The sequence below is a fragment of the Molothrus aeneus genome, chromosome 2, assembly GCF_037042795.1.
Source record: "Molothrus aeneus isolate 106 chromosome 2, BPBGC_Maene_1.0, whole genome shotgun sequence".
NCBI classification, from domain to species: domain Eukaryota; kingdom Metazoa; phylum Chordata; class Aves; order Passeriformes; family Icteridae; genus Molothrus; species Molothrus aeneus.
The window spans coordinates 30176903-30202459 of NC_089647.1; the positions used below are offsets into that span (position 1 = coordinate 30176903).

Below are 25557 nucleotides of genomic sequence, written 5' to 3' on the forward strand. Positions count from 1 at the left end.
CTCTGCCGTGCTTTCCCTTGAGGTTTTTCTGGGCAGAGGGGAAAGGGAGAGGATGAGGAACAGCTCTGGTCCCTTCCCTGGTCAGGCTGTTTTGCTTCAACTTCCTCCTGCATCCGGCACTGCAGCCTTTCCTGGAACGGGCTCAGCCTTATTATTTCCAGCAGGGTGTCCTCCCTCCCTCCCTGCTTTCCTTGGCCTCCAGCCCTGCTCTGGATGCCAGATCTTTGCAGAGGGAGCAGCTGTTTGAGCCCTCTAATTGTGTTTTGGCTCCGGTGGTTGTTTGCTGGACGCCTTCGTGATGCGGCCCGGCGAGGCCAGAAAGCCAATTACTGGAGTGCTTCGGAGGGAGGGAGAGAGGGAAACCACAGCATCAGCCTGGGCAGGGAAGGGGGTCCTGGAGAGCCCTGTTTAGTGACTCCACTTAAAAACAAAGCTGGCTGCTCGTTGCCTTGCCAAAGCAGATTTTGGAGATCATTCAGGCAGCATCAGCATCTCCTTTTGGCAGCAGCACTCGGCTGCTGCATTAAAAATTAAACAGAACTTTTGAGCTTAGCTCAAATCCCAACACCTTGCTTGAAACTTCTTTCCCTTGTGCTCTGTATGCTACTGTGCAAAGGAGAGGGAAATCTGTGTCCAGCAAGCAGTACCACTCCCAGTGGAAATCTCAGCCTGACCCTCAAGCTGAGTTTTGCCCTCTCCTTTTGGGACAGGAGTGCTGGCAGCGCACCTTGGAAGTGAGAGGTTTGGTCTGTGCATTGGGTGAGCTGGTCTGGATGGCTGGGAGGTGGGTAAATAAGAAGAGGTGGCACAAAGATGAGTAGAAGGGGATGGATGAGGTGCAGGATGGATGGCAAAAACAGAGGAAGATTTGGGGCATCTGCTGTGTCTGTTGATCCCCTGTGGAAAAAACAATGATGGTGTAGGATAGAAGAGACTCATCTACCCTGTGGGGAAAGGGTTAATCTCTTCTAATCATCACTGTCCCAAGTTCTCTCCTTGGGTACAGGGTGCTTCCATGATGCCATGGGATTGCTACAGGCTTTGGTTAGGGTCTGTCTTAAACACCTCTGGGCCTTACCCAGGGCTTGTTTTCTCTCAGCAGCAAGAGGGACACTTGGTTCAGGTTCAGCCTGCCAAGCTATGACCTGCTGCTGGGATGGGTCACCAACCAGGACAAATTTGGGCATCACTGCACCTGGGGAAGCAAATGAAGCCTGGTGGATGTGGCATCCACAGCTTCTCAGGACAACCTCATCCAGTGTCTCACCACTCTCACAGGGTAGAATTTCTTCCTAATACCTAATCTAAATTTACCCAATTTCACTTTAAAGCCATTCTCCCTTGTCCTGTCATGCAGGATTTATTATGTCCATTGTCTCTTGGACTGGATGCTGTTGTCTTTGGAGGAGGTGCTGCAGGATGGGAGAGCATCTCTTAGCTTACATCACGCGCAGGTGTGATGTTGAACTGCATGAGCTGCATGCTCTGGTCCTTCAGCTCTTCCCAGGGAGCAAGGCTGAGCATGGAGATGGTGTTTTCCTCCCTGTTCTGGGAGGCAGGTGGCTGCTGTGTGCTGAGTGTATTCCTGTCCAAGCAGTGTCACAGTGACTGTGTGGGTCAAGGTGACCTGTGGTCATTGTTGAACCCGGGCTGCATCCCTGCACTGTGAGTTCAAGCCTGGATGGTTGCAACCACCAGAGAAACTCTCTTGGATGAAGTATACACCCTCCCAATCTTCAGGGGAAGAGTTTTTTCCTCCATACCTGTTTCTCAGTATTTTTATCTCTCTCCAGTATTTAGTTGCAAGCGCTGAATTATCTCTGCAGGAATTAATTGTCAGGGGAGATTGTCACTGATTAAAGAGCATAAAGGTAGATTCTTGCAAAATGGTAATATTATTTTGCCTGGATGAGGGCAATGTCATTTGGAGGGGAAAGCCTGAGAGAGTAGTTATGGGGGAGAGAGACGGGCCAGGTGTTTTGGGAAAAATTATGGAAGCAGGAGATCTTAGGGCACTAGGACCATGGCATTTTCAGCCCTAGTATGGCACTGGGGAGAGATGCTCTCAGTCACAGCCCTGAGATTTTTTCCCAGACAGACAAGAGAAATCTTGTTTTAGAAACCAAGACAATAGGATTTTTCAATAGCCATTCCCTGCCTTCCTGGTATATACCTACTGTGACTTGTATATAGGGGTTTTGTCCATTCACAGAATCATAGAATGGTTTGAGTTGGAAGGGATCCTAAAGATCCTCTAGTTCCTTGGGCAGGGACACCTTCCACTAGACCAGGGTGCTCAGAGCCCCATCCAGCCTGGCCTTCAACACTTGCAGAGATGGGGCATCCACAGCTTCTCAGGACAGCCTGGTCCAGTGTCTCACCACCCTAACAGGGAAGAATTTCTACCTAATACCTAATCTAAATCTGCCCTATTTCACCTTAAAGGCATTCTCCCGTGTCCTGTCATGCAGGATATGTTATGTCCATTGTCTCCTGGACTGGATGCTGCTGTCTTTGGAGGAGGTGCTGCAGGATGGGAGAGCATCTCTTACCTCCACTCTTCTTCACATTATTAAGCACTTAGCTCTTTTCTCTTGCTGTATGAGGGTTATACAGTCAATCCCCTTGGGGGTTTCCTGGAAGGGGAAAGGAGTCAATGAACTAATTCACTAAAAGCAGGACCAGGACTTCCCTGCCCACAAGTTTCTGCATTAAAAGGTCGTTTCCCCAGTGTGTAGTGCAGGCTGGGAAGCTGGCAAAAACACAAGAGTGAAGATAATGGGGAGGACAGAGGTTAGATTCTTGCAGTTCTTTGCTCTCTGAAGTTCACTAAGAGTTTAGCAGGGAGGCACTTACACTGGAAATGGCAATTGGGTGCAAAAACCTTCTGGTGTCCCACTTGGAGGTGTTTCTTCCAGAAAGACTAAAGTACTAAATTCTGTGCTCCAGGAGTGTCTTTACTGAGCTTTCTGCAGTGTCTTGGCCTGTCTCTCTCAGTTTTGGTCTCTCCCAATGAATGCTTGGGGTTAGTGTTGACACTGGGGCTCCTCTGTGCTTCTGGATTGACTGAGGGATCATCTCCTCTGAACAGAGTCAACAGACTCTGCCTGGGGTCCATCACAGGGGTTAAAATCCTTCCTGAGCTTTGCATTTCTTGTCTTAAGAATTTATGAGCCACTTGCCTGTTAATTTATCTGCTGTTTTCAGTAAAACTGGAGCTGATTGCCAGTCTGGCTGTTCCTTGCCAGGAAAAGATTTGATCATCATTTAATGCAATCTCTGAATTGACCTCGTTTTTGCATTTTTCAAGCCATTCATAGGCTACTCCATCGCTCAAGGATGAACAAGAGATTCATTGTTATTATTTGCACTTCTTTAAAAGGTCTCTGCTCCCATTAGATGTGATGCTGACCCTGGCTGCATTCCAGCAGGTCTCGCCAGATCCTCCCAGGGCCACGGCCTCACGGTGCCAGGCAAGCACACTCTCCCCCTTAGCCCCAGTGAGGACTGGAGTTGATAAGCTGCTTGGCACTAGTGCAGCCTTGGATAAGAAATTTCCAGCCAGTCTGCTCTGTCCTCAGCATCAGAAGGACACGGCCTTAAAAGCAAAAGGGATGGTAAAATCCCTGGATTAGATTCATGGCATGCTTCTTAGTGCTTCTAAGTGCAGCTGCATGTTGGTGACAAGAAATTACTGTATTGGTAATGAGGAAGAGCAGAACAATAGCAGAGGGTGTCACAGAAAGGAGTCCTGGCCATCCACTGCCTCTGATCTCCATGGCAGGGAATGTGCAAATCCTCCCTCCCAGCCTGGGCTCTGGGGTCCTGGAGGGGCACATTCGTCCTGTGGAGCAATTACAGAGCTGCTTATCACAGAACCCCAGAGTGGTTTGGTTTCAAGATCACCTAGTTCCAGCCTCCCTGCCATGGGAGAGGTATCTTCCACTAGACCTAGTTGCTTAGTGTTAAGGAAACTTCCCTGTGCAGCCATCCAGGAGCCATTCTGGCAGTCACACTCCCACCACCTGAACTGGGACCGAGACCTCATTGTAGGGGGCAGCTCCAGGGAGACAGTGGGTGCCCCACTTGGCTCCCTGCAATCAGGGTCAGAGCAGGTTTCCTTACTGTGACCCCAGCTTTCCCAGAACAGAGTTTCAGAGATCCGGATCATTAAAATTATTTCATCTTGGTGCAGTGATAAAATAACAGCCTGAGCTGGTGCCTCTGAAGAGGGACCCCGAACAAAGGAAGCCTTATGTTTTTATCCTCTCACAGTCCCAAAAGGAAAGCCTGGAGAGTCTCCTAGTGTCTCCTAGGTCACATGGATGGGACACAGGTGCCCTTTGTTCCTTGGGCAGCAGTTCACAGCCTCTTGTCTCAGGCTTGGGCTTCCTCCCCCCAGAGCTCAAACTGCAGCTGCTCACCGAGATACCTGCACTGAATGTGTTTCTCACCACTCAAAGCCCTATCCAACATGTCCCAGGGATGGGGCATCCACAGCTTGTCTGGGAAACCTGTGCCAGTGCCTCACCATCCTCACAGGAAAGAATTTCTTTCTATTATCTAACTTAAACTTGATTTTATTCAGTTTAAAGCCATTCCTCCTTGTCCTGTTACTTCATGCACTTGTCAAAAGTCCATCTCCAGCTCTCTTGGAGCTTCTTTAGGCACTGGTAGGAGCTCTTAAGTTCTCCTTGGATCCCTCTTGTCTACAGATTGCACAACCCCAACTCTCTCATCCTGTCCTCATAGCAGAGCTACTTCAGCATTCTGAGCATCTTTGAGGATGGACTCGCGCCAGCAAGCAAGGTCCATGTCCTCCTTGTGGTGGGGTTCCCAGAGCTGGATGCACGCTCTGAATCAGCCAAGGCTTTTAATCTTGATGCAGGCTGGGAGTTTCTGCACTGTCTGTGAGCTCTAATCTTTGAGCCCTCAGAGAGGATGGGATTTTGGGGTGATTTGTCTATGTTAAGGGCAGGTGTTCCTGCTGGAGCAAGTGTCTTTCACTGAAGCCCTTGAAAAGACTTGATCAGGCATGGTGCTGCCACTTGCAGAAGGAAAATAAAATACAAAGAGTGTGAGTGTGTGTGTGAGTGTGCAACTGTGTGAGTTTGTGAGTGAGTGTGAGTGGATAAAACAATGCTTTTTGATTTTTCTGGATCTTTGTGAAGAAACCACTGCTCAGTGATGCATTTCTCCCAGTCCCCACCCAAGAAGGAAAAGGATGAACAAACCATCTTAATGGAGAGTGGTCATGGGTGGTTAAATTTTGACTGTGGTCTGATGCAGATGCCACTGACAGAGTTACATAAGAATTAATGTCCCTTCTCCCAGTTAGCAAAAGCTCATGACTCCACATCTCTAGAGGGTGGTTTTCTCATAAAACAGGATTCTGTTTGTAAAGCTACACCCAGTGTATGAATAACCAGAATAGGTGTGGGCTGGAAGTACTTTCTTTAAATGGCTTAAACTCATGATAACCTCATTTTTCATCATCTTTGCATAGTCAGGGATTAATTTAGATTGTGGTGAGGTCAAGTCCTGTTTTTGAATGGAGGTGCTATGAATGGGACACAATCACAAACCAAAGGGTATTTCCTTGCCCTGGGAGAAGGAAATGGAGAGAGTATGGCTCAAGGGGGTGTGGGAGGTGTCCCCACAGAAAAGCAGTTTGGAGATTTTGATCTGAGATATGCACAATGGAGTGTGGAGGACTTTTCCTTTGCAGCTTCCAGTTCTTCTTTTCCCATCAATAACTTGGCTCTTTGGTTAATTAAAAACAAACAAACAAAATCAACAGAAAACCCCTGCACAATTTAGATTTCTAAATCCTGATTTAGAAGATTGGCTTTCAGTGGGACACAGGATTTGGGATTCAGGTAGAGCAGCTTTTGAATTATGTTGCTTGGAGGCAGAAACAGTGCAGCTGAGCTTGTGGCAACATCAGCTTGCTCCAGGATTTCACTGGCTGGGTTTGGACCATTCCTCCTGAAATACTGTAGTGTTTCACAGCAGGACTTACTTGGATAGGGTAAGTCCTTTCCACCAGCCTGGCCCCACCTCTGCATCCTCCATGGTGGGGACTGATGGCTCAAAAGTGATGCAAGATGTGGAGATCCTCAGGGCTCAGGGCTCCTGCCTGTGGTGTGTGATCCCTCACTTGTACCTGCATGACCGTGATCCTCCAGGTCTGGGGCTTCATGCTCACAGTTTCAAGCCAAGCAGTTCCTCTGTTAGAGGTTAAACCTCACAACTAAAAGTGTTGGAGCAACTGAGAGCATGGTGTGTGCCATGTGGGAGGGCTTTGGAGTGTGGGTGTGTTTTAAACTCACAATACTGCCAAACCAGGGTTGGTTCTCAGGGGAAGGTGGTCAAAGGAGATCTGCAGGAGAGCTCAAGACTGGGATGTGATGGAGGATGGGGGAACTTGGGTGAAGGTGGCCAGCAGCACTGTGCTGAGTCAGAGAGGTCTATCTGTCAGAGGGTGTTAAACAGTCTTGGGAGCTTGCTTCCTTCCTCTTCCTCACATGTCATCTCACTGCTCTGAGTGTCCCATCCCCCAGTTTGTCAGTGAGCCATGTGAAGACTTTCCTGCTTTGGCAGTGACTTCTGCAGCCCTCAGGGCTCTTGGTATCCAGGGAGCTTTTTTTCCTTAGTGGCTTTGCCACCAGACAAAAGCACTTGCTGTGGGAGAGATGGCCTGGGGAGGGCTGTGTCTGGATGTGTGGTGATGCTAAAAGCCAGGATGTGCCAGCCTCTGCATCAGTCTTGACTGGGTAGACTGAAGAAGTCCTGGATGGAGTAATGGTGAGACTTCCCAAGTGCATCCCTGGAAAGGGCATGTGGGAGGAATGACAGGTCTGGAGTCTCTGTAGTTGTGCCATTCTCCTTCCAATCCCTCTCCATCTGCTCCTGGGGAAGTGCAGTGCTCTCACAGCCTCTTGTGTCTCTCCACCTCTTATTGCTTTATCCTTTTTTGGGTGCCTTTGTACTTTGGATACCTGGAAGATAAAACTGCAGAGGGACCTGATGAGGTCCTGCAAACTGACCTCTAGATCTTGTTTGCCTCTGTCCCTGCTCTTCCTGCTGCCAAAACAAACACTGCCCCCACTCTTCCTGGTGTCAGAGCAAATGCCATTGCATGATGCTGTGGTACACAAACTGAGTCAAAGAGTTTGTAGCGAGCGTGTGGTTTTGGATGCCTCCCTTCACAAGCAAGTCCTGTTTGCTGTGGGTGGAGTGTCCAGTGCCCTCTGCATGGTGTGGGAGCTGATAACAATACAAATGTGTACACACTGAGATACTGTGAGTGGATTAGCATTAGGGATGCCTGACTGAGGCAATACAAACCCCCATAAATAGTTCTGTAGGGTGTAGATATTCCCAGCCAAGCCTACCCTCCTTCCATGTGTGTGAAGCTGATCTGCCAAGTATATATTTTTTAGTAGAGCCTGTAGTGACAGGACAAAGGGATAATGCCTTTAAACTGAAAAAGGATGGATTAAAAGTAGATATAACAACACATTTTTTTTATAGTGAGGGTGGTGAGGCACTGGCACAGGTTGCCCAGAGAAGCTGTGGCTGCCACATCCCTGAAAGTGTTCAAGGCCAGGTTGGATGTGGCTTTGAGCCACCTGCTCTAGTGGAAGGTGTCCTTGCCTATGGCAGGGGGTTGGAGAGAAATGATCTTTAAGGTCCCTTCCAACCCAAACCACTCCATGATTCTATAATCCTATATTAATCCATCTGAAAGCATAGACACTTGGTATTCTAAATTCACCCCGTTTCCCTTTCCTTTGTCACCCTCGTGCAAATTTTATTAATTTCCCTTTTTGCAAAATCACATCCCAGTTGCAGATACCTGCAGCAGGGCAACACAGGGACCTTTGTGTCTGCTGTGTCACTGTTGCTTGCCATGCCTGGGGGCCTCTTGCTCTCTTGTCTGTGTGAGTGACATTTAAGACAGGATCCTTTCGGTTCCCAGTTGCTCAGAAGGGAGGGAGGGAGTGCAGCCATGCTAATAGATTATTTTGCTGACTTTGCAAGTCTGAGTGAAGGCATTGTTCTGAAACAGCCAGGCTCTGCAATGAAATTAGACTCGTCTGTTCCTTACAAAATCTTGTTAGCAAAAAATGGTCCTGGCATGCAGCAGATGTTGCATCTCCTGTGGTTGTTCCTCCTCCTGCCATAGCTTTTTCCCTCCCCACATCTGGCTGGACATGATCCAGATCCCCAGTGAATCTGAATCTCAGAAACCTGCACCAGGAAACATTTATGGTAAAACAGTCACCAATTATAAAGCAAATTAGAGAGTGATTTTCTCCTTACAACCCTGTGTGGAACTGGACTGGCTGGAGAAGGTGAGGAAGATATTTTCTGCTTTAAATGTATTTGGAAGAATATTGTGTGTGTTTTGGGAAGTTATCTCCCAAAAGGGAGAGCAGAGGGAAAGACCATGTCCTTTTGGGTGGGAAGCAAAAAAGTACACGATAATTGCTCTGATTGGGTATTCTTTTTTGCCTTAATGAACTTCAAAAATCCAAAGCTAGAGGAAGCAAACTGTCCCAATCTGGGCTCTCATAAACCAGACCTCTGCAATCAGCCCCTCATCAACAGGGACCTGCTCTGGCTCTGATTTCCACCTCTGTCCCACATCCATTGGAGGAGGGAGGATATGAATCACCAGAACTTTGAATCACTATTTGGGCCCTCTCTGTGTTATCAGTCTGAATCTTTCCATAGAACCATCCACACAGGCTTTCTCTAAATTGTGTTTTGTTGCCTGGAGCTCAGCAGGCATTTCAGCAGACAATTTTGGGGAGGGCAGATCATCTCTGATGGTGCTTAGGTTCCTTGTAATAACCATCTCCAGAAGTGTTCAAAGAACACGTAGGTGTGGCACTTGGCAACATGATCTAGTGGTGAACATGGAAATGTTGGATTAATGGTTGGACTTGGTGATCTTAAGGGCTTTTCCAGCCTCAATGGTTCGGTGATTCTTGGGATCCTCCAAGACAGGTTCTCCTTAGGGGTAAAGAGACATGGATGACTCCCTTGGCCAAGGCAGAGTTAAGAACCACACATTAAAACCATTGTTTCCCTGCAGCCATAGCTTTTGGCTTCCCCTCCCTGTTCCTTCCTGCTCTCCATCTATGTCCAGACTAGGAGCAGCCCGGATCAGGCTGTAATAAATGAAGGACAGGATGGAGTTCCTGTCTGCTGGAGCCTCAAGTGGCAAGAGGCAGTTTGAGCTGGTTCTGCTGTGGCTGAAGCCTGAACCCAGAAGGCCCCAGGGTGTGTGTGGGTGTAGATGTTGGTGTGCTGCCCTCCTCTCTCAGGGTCATGGTGCCGGGCGGGTGACGTGGTGTTTGCTGCCTGGATAAATGTTATTGCTCACCTGGATTCTGTCTGCTGCATGGTAGGGAGGGGAGGAAACCAAGGTCATGGCCTTCTCTGCTCTGGGAATCTCTGCTTCCCTCCTCCCTTTGCACATGCAAATCCCAGGCCCTGTAATTCCATCTGGCTGCAGAACAAGCTCCTTATCACTTCCAGCACTTTTCACAGGAAAAGGAGCACTAAATGTTCCAAAGCTTTTCTTGGCTTTTTGACCTAGTTCCCACTGGTATCTTGTCCATCAACCACCTCTGTACATAGGCATGGTGCTCCATGGCTCCGAGTGTGCTCTGCATCACAAACCAGGGCCCCACCATGCTCCATGCAGTCCTGGGGCATTGCAGCCTAGCTGAAGCAGTGCCTTGGTCCTTGGCTCCCACCTCAGTACAGCCAGAAAGAACACAGGGAATGTCATCCCAGTGGATTGAGGCCACACAGTCTAGACCAGATACAAAATGTATGAGTGGAAACTCAGCATCTTCCATAGGGACTGAAGAATCCAAGTAATTTAATATTGGTAAGCTCCAATCTAAGGAATATGGCAAACCTTCCCAGGGGGTTTTTGCTGGGGAGACTGACCCATGGATGAGACTCATCCTGATAGAATCAGTTCCACGGCATTAGAACAAGGAGGCAATGCTGCCTTCCCCTTTACAAGGACTGGATATTAGAAAACATTTCATCACTGAAAGGGTGTTCAAGAATTGGAACAGGGAAGCAGTGGAATCACCATCTCTAGAAATATTCAAGAAAAGTACAGATGTGGTGCTGAGAGACATGGTTTAGTGGTGGACTTGGCAGTGCTGGGTTAAAGGCTGGATTCCACGATCTTAGAGGTCTTCTTAATGGTTCTGTGATTTTTCACTCTGGAGAAGAGAAGGCTCAGGGGAATCTTAACAATGTCCATAAATACCGGAGAGCCGGGAATGAAGGAGAACAAGCCAGACTTCTCAGTGGTGCCCAGTGACAGCACAGGAGACAGTGTGTGCAAACTGAAAATCTGGAAATTCTATTTAATTATAAGAAAAGACTTGATACTGTGAGGGTGGTCCAAAAACTGGCACAGGCTTCCCAGAGAGGTTGCAAAATCTCCATTCCTGGAGATACTCAAAACCTGACTGAACACAGTCCTGAGTAACCTACTGTAGCTGACCCTGTTTTGATTAGGGGGTGTGGACAGGATGATATCCAGAAATTCCTTATAACCACATTGATTTGGTGATTCTGTGCTTAGGATCACTGGGAGTCCACTAGGACCAGGCTCAGTCCCCAGGCTCGAGCGTGGTATGTGGGCCTTCTGCAGGGAAGTGTGGTAGCCCCGCTCTGCACTTCAGGGCAGACCTTACTGCAGCTTCTCAGTACTTGAGAGTGGCTTATAAGAAAGATGGGGACAAACTTTTTAGCAGGGCCTGTTGAGACAGGACAAGGAGTAGTGGTTTTAAACTGATTTAGACTACCTATAAGGAACAAATTTTTTACAAAGAGGCTGGTCAGACACCGGCTTAGCTTGCCCAGAGAGGTGATCGATGTCCCAGCCCCAGGAAACATTCAAGATCAGGTTGGACTGGGCTCTGAACAACCTGATCCAGTTGATGATGTCCCCACTTACTGCAGGGACTTGTACTAGATGGCCTTTAAAAGATTCCTTCTAACCCAGACCATTTTGGGTCTCTGTGTTTCTCCCCTGTCTGTGTAATACCAAGCAACTCCTTTATTGTAATCCTCATATGCCCCCAAGGGCAGAAAGGGCAGCTGTGGCCCTCAGATGAAATAACGAAAGAGCAGGATCACAAGGAGCGGATCTTACAGACACCCCCAGCAGCGGACACATGCCCACTGCTGGGAGCTTTCCCGGTGCAGTGAAACAGGAGCTGGGCCCGCTCCTCTGCCGTCCCTGTATGCGCCCAGCCATGCTGAGGGGCGCTGGTGGCTCCTGCCCTTGCTGCTGTCAGCTTGCCTCCCTGTAGCGCTCATCCCAACACCCTGCACCGCCAGCTTCAGGCGATTAGGCCTTTTCCTTGGGTCTCATCCTGGCCCGTTTGTGCCAGGTTAACTTGGAGGTATTTGGTGCTGCCTGGGCTGGGTGGGAATAGCAGGAGGTGCTTATGGTTTCTATCCCTGTGGTGGGGCCTTAGGCAACATAATCTAGTGGGTGGGGTCTCTGCCTAGAGTGCAGGGTTTGGAACTAGATGATCTTTAGAGTCCCTTCCAACCCAAACCCTTCCATGAATCTATGGGTAGAGGTAAAACAAGTCCTCGTATGCAAAGTCGAGGGGGGGGGGGGGGGCATATTATTCTGGGTACAACCAACCTGAAAAACTGGGAGGTGCGGAGGAAGAATAATAATCTGCTTTTCCTTTTTCCTCTTCAGCTTAAACGTAATAGCAAAGGGGAAAAGGTTCTCTCAGCTCTTTGTCTGTCCCATCTGCTCCCAGCCTCCAGCTGGATGTGAACTTACAAACTGGATTGAGCAGGAGAAAAAGCATTTTTAAAAAAGCAGTGTGTTACCTGAAGCTTGCTCAACACCCTCTTGTTATTTAAGTGCTTTCTTGTCCAGGCTCTAAGTGGGAGTGGGAAGCAGGGAGGGCAGCCTGACAGGAGCCAGGCAGAGAAAAGTCAATGGTCTTCATGCATGGTTGGAGGGATGAGCTTACCTCCCAGCTGCCTCCTACCCAAGTTTCTACATCCATGGTGTCTATGCACAATCCACCATCCTGGTTTTGGTGGCAAAATGAGTATTTAATCCTTCTGGCCCAGCTACAAAGCTTTTGGCTCACCAAAATTTTTTTATCTGTTGTGCTAGAATCTGGAAGAGCAGATCCCTCACTCTTTGTAAAACAGTCATGGCATAGAGTCATCTGAAAGAGGAGACTTAGAAGGGCAGTAATGGTGTGAAACGATACCATTATCAACAGGGATAATTATGACAAAGCTGCACTGGTGCTGGGACAGAATAGGGAGTAGGTCTTGTGATGCTGCCCATGTCCTGGTGAGAGCAGAAGGCAGGGCAGGGTTCTTCTGCCACCAGCCTGATGAGCGAGGCCAGCAGAAAGCTGCAGGTCAGGTTTACATGGAGTCTGAGGAAGAGAGGGAGTGACTTTCCTTTGCCAAGAAGCCCTGGTTTCCCCATCTGCTCACTGAGCCAGTGTGTCTGTTTTTCTCCTGTCCCACAGGAAATCTGCAATGATCCACGTCTCTTTGTGGATGGGATCAGCTCCCATGACTTGCACCAGGGCCAGGTTGGGAACTGCTGGTTTGTGGCTGCCTGCTCCTCCCTGGCATCCCGGGAGTCTCTGTGGCAGAAGGTAAGTGATTCCCCATGCCAGGGGAGAGCCTGTCAACACCTTGGCTTCGCGTTGTGTTTGTCCAAGTCAAAAACTGGTTCTCAGAGATGCCTCATGTCCTGAAAAGCTGATAATGTGCAAAAATCTCCCTTAAAAGACTGGCTTGCAAAATCCAGTTTCTCCTTAACCAAGGGGATCAAATCCCATCCTGTTTTTCAGATCCCAAATTTCACCCTTTGAATACCAAAACAATCCAAAAATTAAGAATAAGAACAAAAATTCAGGATGATTGAATTGCTCAGCTGCAGCATTAGGCCCTGTTCCCCTTGTTCCCATGGTGTCCCCTCTCTTTGACTGTTTACTGTGTTCCACCTTGGCAGTGAGACACCTCATGCTGGGGCAGGAAGGTTGATTTCAGGCTGTTAACATCTCTCCCAAGTCACTGCTTGCCCAAAGCATCCATCCCTGGCCTGTCCCATGGCTGCATGGACCAAGTGTGGGGTCCAAAGGGAATGTACTGTGTGCCAGAAGGCCACCGAGGAGCTGCAGCAGGGCGAGGGGCTGCAGGCCTGGGGAGCAAGCAGAGAGGTACAGGGGGAGGGAGGTGCTCAGTGCCACATCCTTGGACAGTCTGTGCCCATCTCCACCATGGCCTCAGCTGTGCAAGATGTCAGCCCTGTGAAAGCCAAGGTAGAGGGGACTTCAGCCTCTGGTGCAGGTGTGCATCATCATAGGGCAAGAGACCAGCAAGCTGCAAGCAGCTTTTCCCAGATTTTACTGTAAAAGGCAGCCAGCCAGTGTGTGCAGGCTGCACCACCCTCCTTCACCCAGTCTCCTACAGCCTTCCTCCACCCCACACCTTTACATCTGCCCTAGGTATTGTGGTTCTTCCAGTCTCTGCTTCCTGTGGTGAGCATGACTACCAGGCTCAGGGATTTCTTGCAGCATCCTCATTTTTTGTTAAAATCGAGGATTTTCTTTATATGGGAACAGGATAGCTGTTGTTGCCTTCTAGATAAGCAGTATGACTTCCTGCCATGGTGGCTGTGGTGGCTCTATCACAAGGATGATGCACAGGGTTGATTAGCTTGTTCCTCACCATCAACATCCCCCAAGGGTGAGTGGGCAAGTTGTCATCCTTCCTCAACATTCACTTCCAGCTCTGCCCTGGGAAATGCCAACCAAACAGAGGCTGGGTCCCTTTGGACACTTCATTATTTCAGTTTGCTGGGCATTGCTTTTCCTCCCTTGGCAATTTGGCTGTGGGTGTTTGCGACTTCTCATTTTCCATTGCTTTAACTCTCAGAGGCTTTTTTTTTACCTGCCCTCTCTTTTCTTTCAGAAAGGTTTGATTTCTAGAATTATAAAGGTTGGAAGAGACCCTAATGACTGTTTAGTTCCAGCTCCCCTGCCACAGGCAGGGACACTTTTCACTAGACCAGGCTGCTCAAAGCCCCATTCAACCTGACCTTGAACACTTCCGGGGATGGGGCATCCACAAATTCTCTGAGCCTCTTGTGTCAGTGTCTCACCATGCTCACAGTAAAGAATTTCTTATTTGCTGAAGATCTCAGAGACAGAAATAATGGGCCCCTGGGTCCTAAGTGTGATTACACATGCAATGTTATCACATGTTGTGATAACATTGCTGGACACCAAAATGTCTCTATTTGGGGTCTGGCAAGAACTGAGAGATGCTGATGCAGGGTTTAGTATCTCTGAAATATCAGCCCAGGAATCTTGGCCCAGATCACACATGGCTACTAGAAAATGTGTTCCTGGTTTACACCAGGATGTAACATAGGCTCTGCGTGTCCTTTGCTCCATTTCACATAGTGAAATTGTCTCTCTTAAGTGTGGGGAGGGAGAATACCTTCAAGGAAATCAGGCAGGCCAGCACATCCCTGTGGATCCTAGGAGGTTATTTTATTCAAACATTTTCTTCCACCTTGCTTTCTCCATGCCCCTGCTTCCCATTATGCCTGCATGGTGAGAATCACTGAGTGGGAATGGAATTTAGGTGCTGGAATTTAGTTGAGAGCTGTTTTCTAAATTCCTGAGTCTTGGATGACCCTACATGGGTCTAGGTGTGATCTGGCTCTGTAACACCCTTTCTATGATCCTTCAGATATGTCTAGCTTTTATGAAAAGAAATGGAGACATTAAAATGGGGGTCAAAACCATGCCAGGATGCTGGTGCTGATTTCCTGCTGCAGGAGCAGTGTGGTGTCTGGTTCTTGCCAGCTGTACCATGCAGAAAAGGGCATGATGGTCATGTTAGTTTGCTATTCATTGACTTATAGTCAATTTGTCCCTTGGGACCCTCCTGTCTTTTTCTGGATGGCACAGCCTGATGGAGGCCACCAAAATGGTCAGGAGGAAAGTGGGTCTGTACATCCAGGAGGAGAGAAGGTAAAAGGGGAGCTTATTGCTGTGTGTAGCTACTTAACCATAGAATCACAGAATGGTTTGGCTTGGAAGGAACCTTTAAAAGGTCATCTAGCTCCATCCCTCCTGCCATGGGCAGAAACACCTGCCACTGGACCTTGTTCCTCTGAGCCCCATCTCGCCTGGATAGGGGAGTGTGGACAAGATGGAGCCAGGCTCTTGCAGGGATGCACAGTCAGAGGACAAAGGACAGCAGCACAAGCTGCAGCTTATCTTCTGCATGAGCTCAGTCAGACCCTGGAACAGGGCTCACAGAGGCTGTGGGACCTCTGTCCATGGAGATACTCAAAGATGGACTGGATGAAGCCCAGAGAAACACGACTGATTTAACTCTGAAGTAAGTCTTGCTTTGAGCAGTAGCTTGGACCAGACTCCTCCAGAGTCTCATTCCAGCCTGAATTAGCCATGAACCTACAGTCAGAGAAAACCACTGCCACTCATCCCTCCCAAGGTGGCATCCCTGGCTTTGTTTTGGGCTAATGAGCCATGGTTGTCAGGGAGGTTACCGGGGAGGCTGTCATGAGACATCCCTTCCCTGTAGATTATCGTGCACAGCAGCACCAACAGCACTGACTCTGCAGATGAGTCGGGAGGGCACTCAGGGGAAGCCCCAGAGGTGTTTTGCGTCACTGGGCCAGGTTGCCTAGCACTGCTGCGACTTTGGAGAAGGGACACCAGCTCCAGGGGGCCTGTCTGATCCTTCCCCCTGCGTGTCCCGTTTGAGAGCCACACGCTGCTGAGGACAGAGCAGAGGAGCAGCCAGGGTGATGGCAGCTGGGGCAGGGACACTTGAGCTGCCCTTCACCTGCGACGAGCAGCTCACGCGGCGCATGCGGCTGCGGTTCCAGAGCCTGCAGCAAAGGAACATGAGGCCCCAGGATGGGGAGAGGCTGCTGCGCCCCAATGAGCAGATCTACCGAGTGGATTTCATCCAGCAGCACCAGCTGTGCTTCCTCCGCTGGAACGTGCAGCTGGAGAGACCCGGCAAGGTCACGGTGACAGGCACCTCCCAGCTCTGGACTCCTGACCTCACCCATCTGATGAACCGGCAGCTGCTGGAGCCGGTGGGAATCTTCTGGAAGAAGCCAGGGGCCGAGGAGGTGGAGTGCAATGAGGCAGATGCCCAGGAGTTTGGGGAGAGGATAGCAGAACTAGCCCAGATCCGCAAGGTGATGTATTTTCTCCTCACTTTTAGTGGTGGCCTCGAACCAGCTCAGCTGAAAGGCTCCATTGTTTTTAAAGCCTGATCCCTTCTTGCTCAGCTTTTCTCCTTCCAGCTATGTTTCTTTCAGTTCAGTTCTTTGTTCCATTTTTGCATCTGGGTTTTTTTTGTTTTTTTTTTTTCTTTTTAATGAGAGCCAGCACTGTGGTAAAGCAGAGAACAGCTCAGTGCTTCTGGAGCCCCTCAGCCCTGTGAAATATTCCCCAAATGTGCTTCCTTCTGTCCAAATGATGGGGAGAAGGGGACCATGAGCTTGCTGCTGCATTTGCCTGGAGTATAAGACTGTGTGCTTGTGAATTCATCAGGGATTCACACAGGGTCTTACTGGCTTGGAAATACAAGGCTGCCCTAAGTCCTCTCACTGTAGCAACTGCACACCAAAAACCCACTGGAAAAATGAGTAATTGCCATACCAGAAACCATCAGGGACCCCTGAAGAGAGCCCCGCTTTCCAGTTTCCATCCTAGCCATTGCTTGTGATGGAGTTCCTCTCCTTGCAAGGTGCTGAGTGCTTGCAGGCTCTGGTGACTTTTGCTGCTGCTGTGGCTGCTTGGAGTCTCTGAAGACCAGTCCCATGGAGAATCCACCTTGCTGTGAAGCTGAAGTACATACCCTTGGAATCACTGTGTTCTGCAGATTGTAAACCCACTGGACTAATGGGGAGGCTGGACCAGCCTTTTCTGACCACTGCCACCATTTCTTGCTGGGAGGAGGGTGGAATTTATTGGTCCAACGTGGGTTGGAGCAGATGTGTGTGTGTGTGTGTGTGTGTGTGTGTGGTGGGGGGGGGGGAGAGCCAGCAGCTCAGAGCAGCCTAGGCCAGCAATGAGTCCTCTGCAGCAGAGCTAATTTGTGCTTTGTTCTCTCCTTAAAGCACCCATGAAAATATTTACTCTGAAATGTCTATAGAGAGCCATGAGGCTGCAGACCACTTTGCAAGCCACAGAGCAGGAACCTGCTGCTTCTGTCCCTGAAAAGCAGTGTCTCCTGCCCTCTAAAACACAGGGGAGCAGAGGGGAGTGATACATTTATAAGTATTGGAACAGGAGAGCGTTTTTGCCCAGAGTGCCCCATGACTGCAAGTAAACTACTACATTTGGATGTTTCCTTTTCCTCCACCAAAAACGTGGAGAGTACTTCAATGAAGCTTCTTGAGACACACAGATTGAAAAGTCCCTTGAAAGAACTAAGTGTTATCACAGTTGGTCTTCTGCTCAGATTGCACTCAAATGTGTGTGAGTACTCCTCAGGGGGTGGCATGACATCCTCCCAAGATGAGTAAGGAGAGAGCAGTGATGGGAAAGCCAGGGCAAGGTGACTTTGTACCTGTGGCCTGCAGACTTAGGCAGACCAGCCCCAAAAAGAGTCCAATCTCTTCTCCAAAACCTCCAGAGATGCAGACCCTATGTCTTCCACAGCCCAACAATAGTGTATAAAATGACACAAGTTTTGCCAGGCAGAGAGGAGAAAGAAAGCAGATCAGCTACTGGCTGGAGAGATGGTGGGAGCTCTGAGTCTTGCCCAAAACCAAGGCTCAGCAACCATCAAATCCTACAGCCATGCTCTGGCCATTGCCAGACAAGTTGATGTCTTTGTTTAGACTCCAAGAAATGATGGACTTGGTGAGTAGAGAGAAAAGTGGATGCATCCCTACTTGGCCAAACACCCTCTAGGGTCCTAGCAGACTTTGCCATGGAAAACCTGTCCTTGTACATCCCAGAGCAGTTCCTGACTACAAACCACTTTGGACCAAATAACAGGAGCCACTGGCAACATCCAAAGGGGTTATTGCATGCTAAGTCTCACAGTATGCCATTGCTACGTTGCTAGGGTAGAGTTCTTGCTGCAGATATCTCCCTGGGTGTTGGTGTACCACAGTACAAATAAAATAAAATAAAAGCCTAGACAATGGGTTCCCCTTAAGGACTGAGGCTGTTTGTGTCTTCTTCATGCTCCTTTTGGCAGCTGCCCTAATCCTGCACACAATAAAGCACCAAATTTCAGCTCAATATTGGTATTCTTGAGCCCCTTTTAACTTCCTGTAAAATGTAAGATGAATGTTTACTTTCTTCTCTGAAAGGCTTCATGGAGTATTGAGCAGGTTTTTTGTGGTCAAGAGGGGGTTGAAGCTGGGCGTAGAAGGGGAAATGATTCTCAGGTGGATCCTTGTTTCCTTCAGAACTGGGGAGGGAGGTGAGGGGACCATTGTGATCTCTCTCTGCTGCAGGGGAGATGAGCCTCTTTTTACCAGTCACTGAAACTATCCCTACACAGTTTCAGCATCCCATAAAGACTTTCAGATACATCACCCTGTCCCATCTCCCAGAGGATTTCATCCCAGTTTGTACCACAGCCCAGCAGATTGGTACCGCTGGGTGCCCCTCTCCTTATTCTGAACTGGCAAGTTCCCAGCAGAAGGCTTGGAGAACTTGGCATGTACCAATTTCTCCTTCTAGTCAGGGAGGTTTTTTCCCAGGGTCACAGGTTCCTTTTCTCTTAATTAACCACTCTTAAGAAAATTGAAAAAAAGCCCTAAATCAGCTTAGGGAGGTGAACCTGGCATTTTTGAGCTCCCAATTTACCCATCTCTGAACCCTTTCACTGTAAATTTGTTGCACTAAATGGTGTTGCAGCTCCAGATTTTGTGAACCCCTAAGGAAAAAGCAGCACAGCTGGATGGGGGAGAAGAATGTGGTTTGCACTGCCCCAGTGTCACACAACCAAGCTGAAGGCAGGACTTCTTGGGATCCTGGGATGGGTGGTCCATGGCCATACTCTCCAGCAGGGAACACCTGTGGAGGTCAGACTCTCTCATTTCCTCCTGGGTCAGTGTACAAATACAACCAGTCCTTGCTCCTGGACCCTGCTCTGGATGAAAGCTGACCATTTTTGCTGCCTTCAGTGTTGGAGGGTGCTCCCAGTGCTGTTCCCAAGGGAAGAGATGAGGAGGATGGTGGGACCTGTGTGTCCTGCCACCAGTGACAGTAGGAGCAAGTCTCAGACCCAGCCAGCTGGAAGCTGTCACTACCAGCTCTGGCAGACAAGCTGCCTCTAATCAATGCTGGGATCATTTCTAAGCCCACATTAATAGCGAGTTGATTATCACAACGGCCCTCCATGACAATTCATTAGGATGAGCTCCAGTCAGGAGGGAATCCATGGGCACTGATGGAGGGCTGGCTGACCTCTCCTGGCAGTCTCCAGAGAGGACTCTGGGACACAGTTGTTAGCACTCCTATAAAACATCAAACCTTCCAAATGTGGCTCTGTTTCATGGCTTTGTCTGCTCTGCTTCTATTGATCCATATGACTAAAGAGTGGCTGTGAGCTTGCAGGGCTGATGGCATCATTAATATTTCAGTGTAGGAGCAATAAGAGCCCTGGACCAGATCATTGCTGGTAGCTAAGGAGTCAGGGGGCTCTTCAGAGGGAATTCTCTGTGCACAATTCCTGCTTTGTGACAGCAGACAAAAACAACAACAACAACAACCAAAACAACAACAACAACAACAACAACAAACAAAAAACCCAAACAAAACAAACAAACAACAACCAAAAAAAGCAGCTCTGTCAGCTGGACAAGGGTAGACAGTAAAGGTGGTTTCACCATGTCCTGTGACTTCTTGAAGAGGCTCTTTCCATGCAATGTAGTTGTGTCCTCTCCTATCCCACCCCAACATGCTCAGCTCTCCCCAGGAAAATGATTATTTGGTGTATTGGAACATAATGCATGCTTGCATGGACACCTTGGGTTTTTTTATCACTGAGCTCATGATCCTTTGGGAGCAGGTAAGTGGAGTGGCAGGGGTGTGGACAGTCAGTCAGTTCACTGCTGCTGTGTAAGTCAGTCCTTGTCAGCCATCAGCTGCAGTAACCACACGTGGCCTTCACAGCCTGCCTTGGCCATGCAGTAAAACCACATTGCCTCCAGCCTCAGCAAAAGCTAAACTGCAGTGTGGTAGTTCCTTGCCTTGTGCCTCTGTGTCCTGGTTCCAAATAAGATGCAGATCTCCCTACGTGTACCCTCTGTGCCTGGCTGTGGTCATTTCTGTCCCAGCTGTTGGGTGAATTTTCCATCCAAAGCAGAGCTGGCGGTGCCTGCAGCCATGACGGGCCATGGACTTTGGCAGTTCCCCTTTGCTTGTGCCTGTCCTGCTGGCAGTGACACAAACCTGTGCCTCCTCTGACCCCTCAGCTGCTCTAGGGCTTCTTTCAACTCAGGCCTTCTTTTCTGTCTTTCATCAAATCACCTCCCTGTGCTTGCCTGGGTGAGTTTGGTAGGTCTTGACAGGAAAGAATGGAGGCCTTGAGGGAATGGGGATCCTGCTTTTCCCACTTTTACTTAACAGAGTAGGCTCATGCAGAGTATCTGCTGCATGTATCTTTGTTGACACTAGGTAGATGAATACCATACTTGCTCTTGGACCAGTCAAATCACACAAGAATCAAGTAGGAGAATCAAAGAAGGTGCTCTTTGTTAGTGGTACCCTACTGACACTAAAAAAAACCAAAATACATGGTCATAAAAATAACCATCCCTGGTTAGACAAAGAGCTCATCTGCTCCAATAGACTGTCTACAGAAATAGATGGCAGCAGATTCCAGGATAGGGTTATAAGAAAGAGGACAAAGGTCTTTAACTCCACCTTCCAAGGGACAGTGAAGTCTAACTATTCCAGTACATGTTAATCTAGTCTGCATTGGCAGAACCAGGTCCAAAATCTGGCCCCAGCAGACTGTAAGCAAGTCCATCCCCCTCATACTCTTCCTTGTCTTTGATATTGTCTGCATTAGTGCCAGGATGAGAGTCAATCCCAGCAAAAAAAGGGATAATTTGAGTATGTATGACTCTTCTTTTGCAGGTCATCCCAGACTGGAAGGAGCAGGAGTGGAACCCTGAGAAGCCCGAGAGCTACGTGGGAATCTTCCACTTCCAGTTCTGGCGTTTTGGTCAGTGGCTGGATGTGGTGATCGATGACCGCCTGCCCACACTCCACAATCAGCTCATCTACTGCCACTCCAACTCCAGGAATGAGTTCTGGTGTGCCTTGGTGGAGAAAGCTTATGCCAAGTAGGTACCCAGGCAGTTGTAGGATAAAGTGGGACCTGGGCACTCTGATTTTCCTCTCTGTTCATTCACCAGCTAGTTTGCAGCAGTGGAAACAACATCTTTCCTGTGGAGAAGTAGTGCATGACTCAAACAAACACTAGGGAAAAAAACCCTTGTCTAACCCTAATTTACCCTCAAAGCAAAACACCCTTCAATGTTTCTTTAAGTAAAACCTATTCTAGAGATTTCAAGTTCCTTTAACATTGGTCCTATGACAGCAAGAGTGCAGCAAAGAATGTGGGTCCTATTTTTTCACCCTAGTTTTCTGTCCTCTCCCACTTGAAGTTCAACTGCAAATCTCCATTCTTGAGGTTGCCCCAAGAATTGTCCCCAACCCCTTAAAATGTCAGGCCAGTGTTGTGCCATCCCTGCCACCTTCTTTCAGGTTGTCAGGCTGTTACGAGGCCCTGGATGGAGGCAATACAGCTGATGCCCTGGTGGATTTCACTGGTGGGGTCTCTGAGCCTATCGACCTGACCGAAGGGGACTACATCACTGACGAAGCCAAGCGCAACCTCCTCTTTGAGCGCGTGTTGAAGGTGCACAACAGGGGAGGCCTCATCAGCTGCTCCATCAAAGTAAGCAACATTACCAGTAGGGTCACAGTGCCATGAGAATAGGTGTTTTAGGATGCAGTTGTCTTACACAGTCATAAACTTCTAAATTAGATCAGATAAATTGTGGCCAAGGGTTCCCGATTCTGGGTGATGGCAAAAGGAGTGAATCCTGAATATCAACCCTCTTTATTCTTTGTTGCTATGTCCAAGAGCCCACGTTCATCCCAGCACTCTTTAAAGGCTACGAGAGGATCCACTCCAGAGAAAGGCATTTTGGTGTCTGCATCTGGGCATCTTTACAAATGCTGGTTTCGATACCTCCCAGTATAACCAGTATATGAGCTTTATCAGTTACCAGTATGGGAGCTCAGAGACCTCATGAAGCAAATGAAGAAAAGGGGGGATGCAGCACATAAAATGGCATCTGAGATGTGCCAGCTGCCTTTCTCCCTGACTATTGATGCTCTTCTTTTTGGCTTAAAGAAATGTGCAGTGAAATCTGAGTTGCTTTCTTTCCCAGCCCCCCAGAGGTGGTCATGTCCCCCTGGTCTGAGCACTGTCTGTGTCCCCCTGCCAGGCCACGTCAGCAGCTGACATGGAGGCTCGCCTGGCCTGCGGACTGGTGAAGGGCCATGCGTACGCAGTGACGGACGTGCGGAAGGTCCGTCTGGGCCACGGCCTTCTGTCCTTCTTCAAGTCGGAGAAGCTGGACATGATCCGCATGCGCAACCCGTGGGGTGAGCGGGAGTGGAACGGCCCTTGGAGTGACACGTGAGTTGGGATGGACAGCTGGAAATTCTTCCCTGTGAGGGTGGTGAGGAACTGGCACAGTTCCTCAGACAAGCTATGGATGCTCCATCCCCGGAAGTGTTCAAGATGAAGTTAGATGGGGCTTTGAGAGACCTGATCTAGTGGTAGGTTCCCCTACTCATAGCAGGGGGTTAGAATGAGATAATATTTAAGGTCCTTTCCAACTGAAACCGTTCTGTGATTCTGTGATTCCATGTTTGTTCATACTAGTGAAGGATGTGCGTAGGTCACCTTTGTGCTCCTATTCCAGCAAAACAGGCACCCAACAGAATCAGCCTCTGCCACCACCAGCTGCTGTGATGGCTGAGGATGAGATGAGGAACCAAGGGCTGGTGCAGCCAGAGCCTTTGGCCACAGTCAAATTTGTTATGTTTATGGATAGGGCTGTGACGGTACTGGGCAAATAAAACTCTGCCATACTGGATTCAACTCCACTGGTCAGGAAGGAAGTTGAAGTTCCAAGCCATGCTGCACTTCCCCTGTGTTTGGCAGATGACCTAACCAGAGCAGCATGGGGACTGGCTTTATACAGTCCTTGTGCCTCAATTTCTTGTGTGTCCCTTACCTCTGAGTAATGATCCTGGTCTCTTCCCACAGCTCTGAGGAGTGGCAGAAAGTGAGTAAAAGTGAGAGGGAGAAGATGGGAATGACAGTGGAAGATGATGGAGAGTTCTGGTGAGTCCCTCCTGGGTTTGTGACTACAGGCCATGCTCACAGCATCTTCCCACCTCATGGAGGAGCATGTACATCTTTTCCATGCATACAGCTAGCCAGAGAAAACAGACTTCCAAGACGTAGGATCTCTAGTGAAGCTCCCTCCTTGAGCCCATAGGTGTTAGCTTTTGATGGCCATGGCCCTGGAATTGCAAAGTGCTCTACCAGGGCACCACTCAGGGGCCAAACCATTTCACTAGGGTACTGAGAGCCTGTCCTAAATGTGCTGAACTTCACAGTCTCAACAGGAGTATTTCAGTACAACATTTACTCTTGTGTGGTGAAAGGGCCACTGTGCTACTTCTCCCACTCCAAAACACAGAGATCTGTTGTTTGAACTCAAGAAGTATTTACTGCAGGCATAGAGAAAGGTATCTCCATCTCTTTTGGAAATATCTGATGAATAGCTTTTGTTACTCATCAGCCATCAGAGACAACCCACACTCTCTAACCGGTGATCAAGAAAATCCCCACAGTGTACTTTTCCAGGGAATGAAGCAGCATAACCCAGTTCTGCCCTTTCCTGACTCAGGATGACCTTTGAAGATTTCTGCAAATACTTCACGGACATCATCAAGTGCCGTCTGATCAACACCTCCTACCTGAGCATCCACAAGACCTGGGAGGAGGCAGTGCTACACGGAGCATGGACCAGAAGCAGTGACCCCTTGAAAAACCGCTCCGGAGGCTGCATCAACCACAAGGACACTTTTCTGCAGAACCCCCAAGTGAGTAATGGGGCAGAGGGCCTTCTGGAGCCTTCACGTGTGCTTCCAAGTGTTTAACTCTCCTACAGGGACTTAGAAGGCCAAAACTCTACCAGACCTCAAATATATTATTTGGGCTTATGGCAATTCTCTGGCACAGCATGACCAGCATCGAGGCCAACTCTATTAACATTATCCCTCTTATCAAGGAGACTGCATCCCAATGCTTAGTGTAGAGCATCTTGGCAAAAGGGAAAAACAAACTGTGCCACAGGGTAGCAATATTGGCTGGTTCCAGTCAAACAGGGCCAGGAGTAATTTCCAACAATCTGGATGTCCGAATTTCCAGTTTTTGTGCCCAAACTTTGATGCTGTTAAATTTACCAGGACAGGTGTAGCCCATAGAGCCATTTCCTTCTAGCTTGAAGTTCACCTCCTGGAACAGACTTTTCTGGAGAAAAGGAGGCTCAAGGGGACCTTATGGCTCTCTAAAACTTCCTGAAAGGAGATCATATCCAGATGGGATTTAGTCTCTTCTCCCAGGTGACAAGTGGTAGGACAAGATAAAACAGCCTCAAGTTGTGCCAGGGGAGGTTTAGATTGAATATTAGGGAAAACTTCTTTATTGGAAGGGAAAGATACTAGGAGAGGCTGCCCAGGGCAGTGGTACAGTCACCATTTCTGGAAGCATTCAAAACGCATGTGGATGTGGCACTTGGGGACATGGTTTAGCAGTGGACTTGGCAGTGCTAGGTTAAGGGTTGGACTGGATGATCTTACAAGTCTTTTCCAACATAAATGATTCTGCAATTGTCTTGTCCTCTCTGAACTGGGATTCTCACGATCACAAGCCAGGTCCTTATGAGTCCTTCATCTGTCAAGCAGTTGAAGGATGGTCTGGTCCATTGCAGGAGTTGCCATCAAGGATGTGGGAGAGTTGTGTCCAGCTTCCAGCTCTGTATTACCCTTTTTAAGCCAGGCTGTCCCTGCTTGGAGGTGGACTGGGAGAAGCTGATGTTAGATCTGTTAAATCCACCCCCACCCATGTCTAGGGATGCTGTATTAATAAATATTTCCCTTACCTTCCTCTCTTTGCTTCTAGTATGTGTTTGATGTGAAGAAGGCAGAAGATGAAGTGCTGATCTCCATCCAGCAGAAGCCCAAAAGGACCAGTCGCAAAGAGGGCAAAGGAGAGAACTTGGCCATAGGCTTTGATATCCATAAGGTAGGCTGGGCTTCTGCATGTTGGCCTGAATGCCACTGTAAATTTGCTGGTTGTGGAGTGGTGCACCAGCACTGCATGACCAGGTTG

General features: G+C 48.7%; 2 protein-coding genes across 2 annotated transcripts in view; both read left to right on the forward strand.

Moving 5' to 3' along the window:
- The window catches only part of CAPN5 (calpain 5), a 52475-nt gene that overhangs the window by 19202 nt on the left and 7716 nt on the right, over nt 1-25557 (forward strand). Inside the window, exons 3-9 of the mRNA XM_066572292.1 lie at nt 12567-12698; nt 21210-21418; nt 21843-22035; nt 22592-22785; nt 23422-23499; nt 24071-24266; nt 25348-25470. Of these exons, the coding sequence (XP_066428389.1) occupies nt 12567-12698; nt 21210-21418; nt 21843-22035; nt 22592-22785; nt 23422-23499; nt 24071-24266; nt 25348-25470 (1125 nt within the window). The remainder of the gene's footprint in view (nt 1-12566; nt 12699-21209; nt 21419-21842; nt 22036-22591; nt 22786-23421; nt 23500-24070; nt 24267-25347; nt 25471-25557) is intronic.
- OMP (olfactory marker protein) lies at nt 15893-16372 on the forward strand. The gene has a single exon (XM_066570108.1). The coding sequence runs from the start codon at nt 15893-15895 to the stop codon at nt 16370-16372; it is 480 nt and encodes a 159-aa protein (XP_066426205.1).